This window comes from Microtus ochrogaster, linkage group LG1 (assembly GCF_000317375.1).
Source record: "Microtus ochrogaster isolate Prairie Vole_2 linkage group LG1, MicOch1.0, whole genome shotgun sequence".
Lineage (NCBI taxonomy): Eukaryota > Metazoa > Chordata > Mammalia > Rodentia > Cricetidae > Microtus > Microtus ochrogaster.
The window spans coordinates 42,314,195-42,316,618 of record NC_022027.1 but is presented as its reverse complement, the minus strand read 5'-3'; the positions used below and the strand labels follow the sequence as shown (position 1 = coordinate 42,316,618).

At 39.3% G+C, this 2,424-nt stretch overlaps 1 protein-coding gene across 2 annotated transcripts in view; it reads right to left on the bottom strand.

Moving 5' to 3' along the window:
• Slc4a4 (solute carrier family 4 member 4) overlaps positions 1-2,424 on the bottom strand; it is a 329,959-nt gene that overhangs the window by 182,295 nt on the left and 145,240 nt on the right. For both annotated transcript variants that reach the window (XM_013350885.2, XM_005359460.2), the window contains exon 6: positions 1,373-1,552. In XM_013350885.2, the coding sequence (XP_013206339.1) occupies positions 1,373-1,552 (180 nt within the window). The remainder of the gene's footprint in view (positions 1-1,372; positions 1,553-2,424) is intronic.

Here is a 2,424-nt window from a genome sequence, read left to right as displayed (position 1 = left end):
GATCTGAAATTTAACTGCCATAGTTGCAAATACATGTGCTGGTTAAAATGAAATGCTTGTAAGATGAATTGAAAGAGCCTGCTGGAGCAACGGCACTGCCAGCCACTTAAGGTTTTCTTCAAAAACAAATCAATGGGCATAGAAAACCCAAGGTTTCTTTGTCAACAGCAGGAACAGAAGAAGCAACAAATTATAGCAGAAGTAATTTAAATTACTCTCTCTCTCTCTCTCTCTCTCTCTCTCTCTCTCTCTCTCATGTATTTTACTGAAAGCACTTATATCTTAATTATTTTATAGACAGTTTGAGTTTAAAAATATAAAATTTTCTTTATAGTAATCAGTCTTCAAACCATTGGCTTTTAATATTAAGTGAGAAAAATCACATTTTTTGAATACAGAGTGGCTAGGATCAAATTCACTTGCTATAATCATTTACACCTGCCCTGTGCCAGAGAACACATTCTATGGTATCATGAAATATCAAGTGACTCTCCTGAGTTGCAGGCTCTCCCACTCTTAGTGCTGAGAAGACTTGATGGTGGCAGAGTCCAGAGCTGGTTCTCCCAGCCCAATGCTTACTCGACTCTGGCCACCACATCTTCGTTTCCCATACTGCATGGAAACTTGCTTCCACCTCCCCAGACTGCACCCAAACATTGGAAATTTATTACCAATAATGAGAATGATGCCAAAAATAGGCATTTTGCAAGAAACTGTGGTAAATGCAATAAATGTAAGAAGAATTATTGTTATATAATGAACTAATACTCTATCTTGAATAATTATACTTCCATTTGAATATGATTATTATTTATCAAAAAATCAACTGCCTTTTCAAGTAGTAAAAATAATATTGAGTTATACAGTAATAGGATGAACACTAATAGATTAGACACAATCATCTTAGAGCAAAAAAAATGCTGTTATATGATATTTCAAAGTATAAGGAACCAAAAAAGCTACGGAGAAACCCTGTCTCAAAAAATCCACACAAAAAAAGTATTTATCATATTTTATTAGATACTCCTAGCTGTTGAACGTCATCTTGAAGACATATGCCCTGAGAATGTTAACTGCGAGCTTGTGGATTCATCTGAAATACTCAGTTGTTTCCCCACAGAGTTATTAGTAAGCATTTCAGTCAACCATGGAGGAGAAGCCAAGCACTATGGCTTTGTAACCTACATCCCCAGTGAAACCTTTCCAGCAAGATTGCACACCTGCCCAGTTGGATGAAAAGGACCATGAAATGACTGTGTCACGTGACCTTGAGAAAAGTCATAGGAAGAGGAAGAAAGGATTCTTAGAGATGGAGCAAAGGTGGGTGGCTCACGAAGAGAAAGCAGCCGCTGGCGGGTAGGCTTTGCATTACCATTATCAGGGTTGGTAAACATCCTACTTGCACTGGAGACCGTCTTCCCAATGTCAGCCAGGGACCGAAGGTTGGATTTCTTGGTTTGATGTCGGTGTTTCCGAAGCAACGTGTACGTGACCTTATCCTTAAGGTCAGGCTTCAGTAGGCCTGTCTCGATCTGGTGGTCAGCAATCATCTCTGATATGAAAGCAAAATGAAGCCAACGTCAGAACACCAAACCACGAAGCTAAGTTTCCCTCTAGCTTTGGGGACGTCACCACCAAATTGAACATCAATACATTCCTTTCCAAAACCCCATCTTCCCACTCCAGATGAAGGGACCGACTGCTGGCCTTAATGAGAGAATTCTAACTGTTCCAGCATTAATTGTCTTTAGAACCGCAGAACTGTCTTAATTTCTTTTTTATTTTTAAAGCCCAGTTATTCTAAATTCCCCTAAGTCAGAGTTTCATTCTTCAATTTAAAAAAGTAAGGTTCAAATTTTCATGTCCTGCATTACATAATCAGAAATATCAAAGGCATGAAAAGAAAGAAGCTGTGCACTGTAAAATCATGAGGGGTGCATTTTAAAGTCTATTTCCCCAGTTCTTCTAAGTTATATTTTCTTTAACACACCTTTCCCTATATCAGAACAACTAATAAAGGAAAGATCAAGTTACAAAACTATACCCTGGTTAGACTTCATCTGCCTCGTCAACTCCAATAAAACCTTGCCATTCTGCTCCCTTGATGGTTTTCAAACACAGCCTGACTAACATTGGTTTAGGAAGTTTAAATATCTTAGTTTTACTACCAAAAATAAAAAAATCATAAGATTGCTTCTATTAGCCCTTTATTGTTCTAACTTTTAAAAGAGAATGGCTTTGGGGGCCGAGGAAGATGGCTCAGGTGGTAAAGGGCTTCGCTGTGCGAGCAGGAAGGCGTGAGTTTGGATACACGACGTTCACGTAAAAGCCGGGTGTAGAGTGCTGTCCACCTGGAGCCTTGGGCCATAGGGAATGTGGTGAAAACAGGCAAAGCCCCGGGTCCACGGGTTCAATGAGAGACGT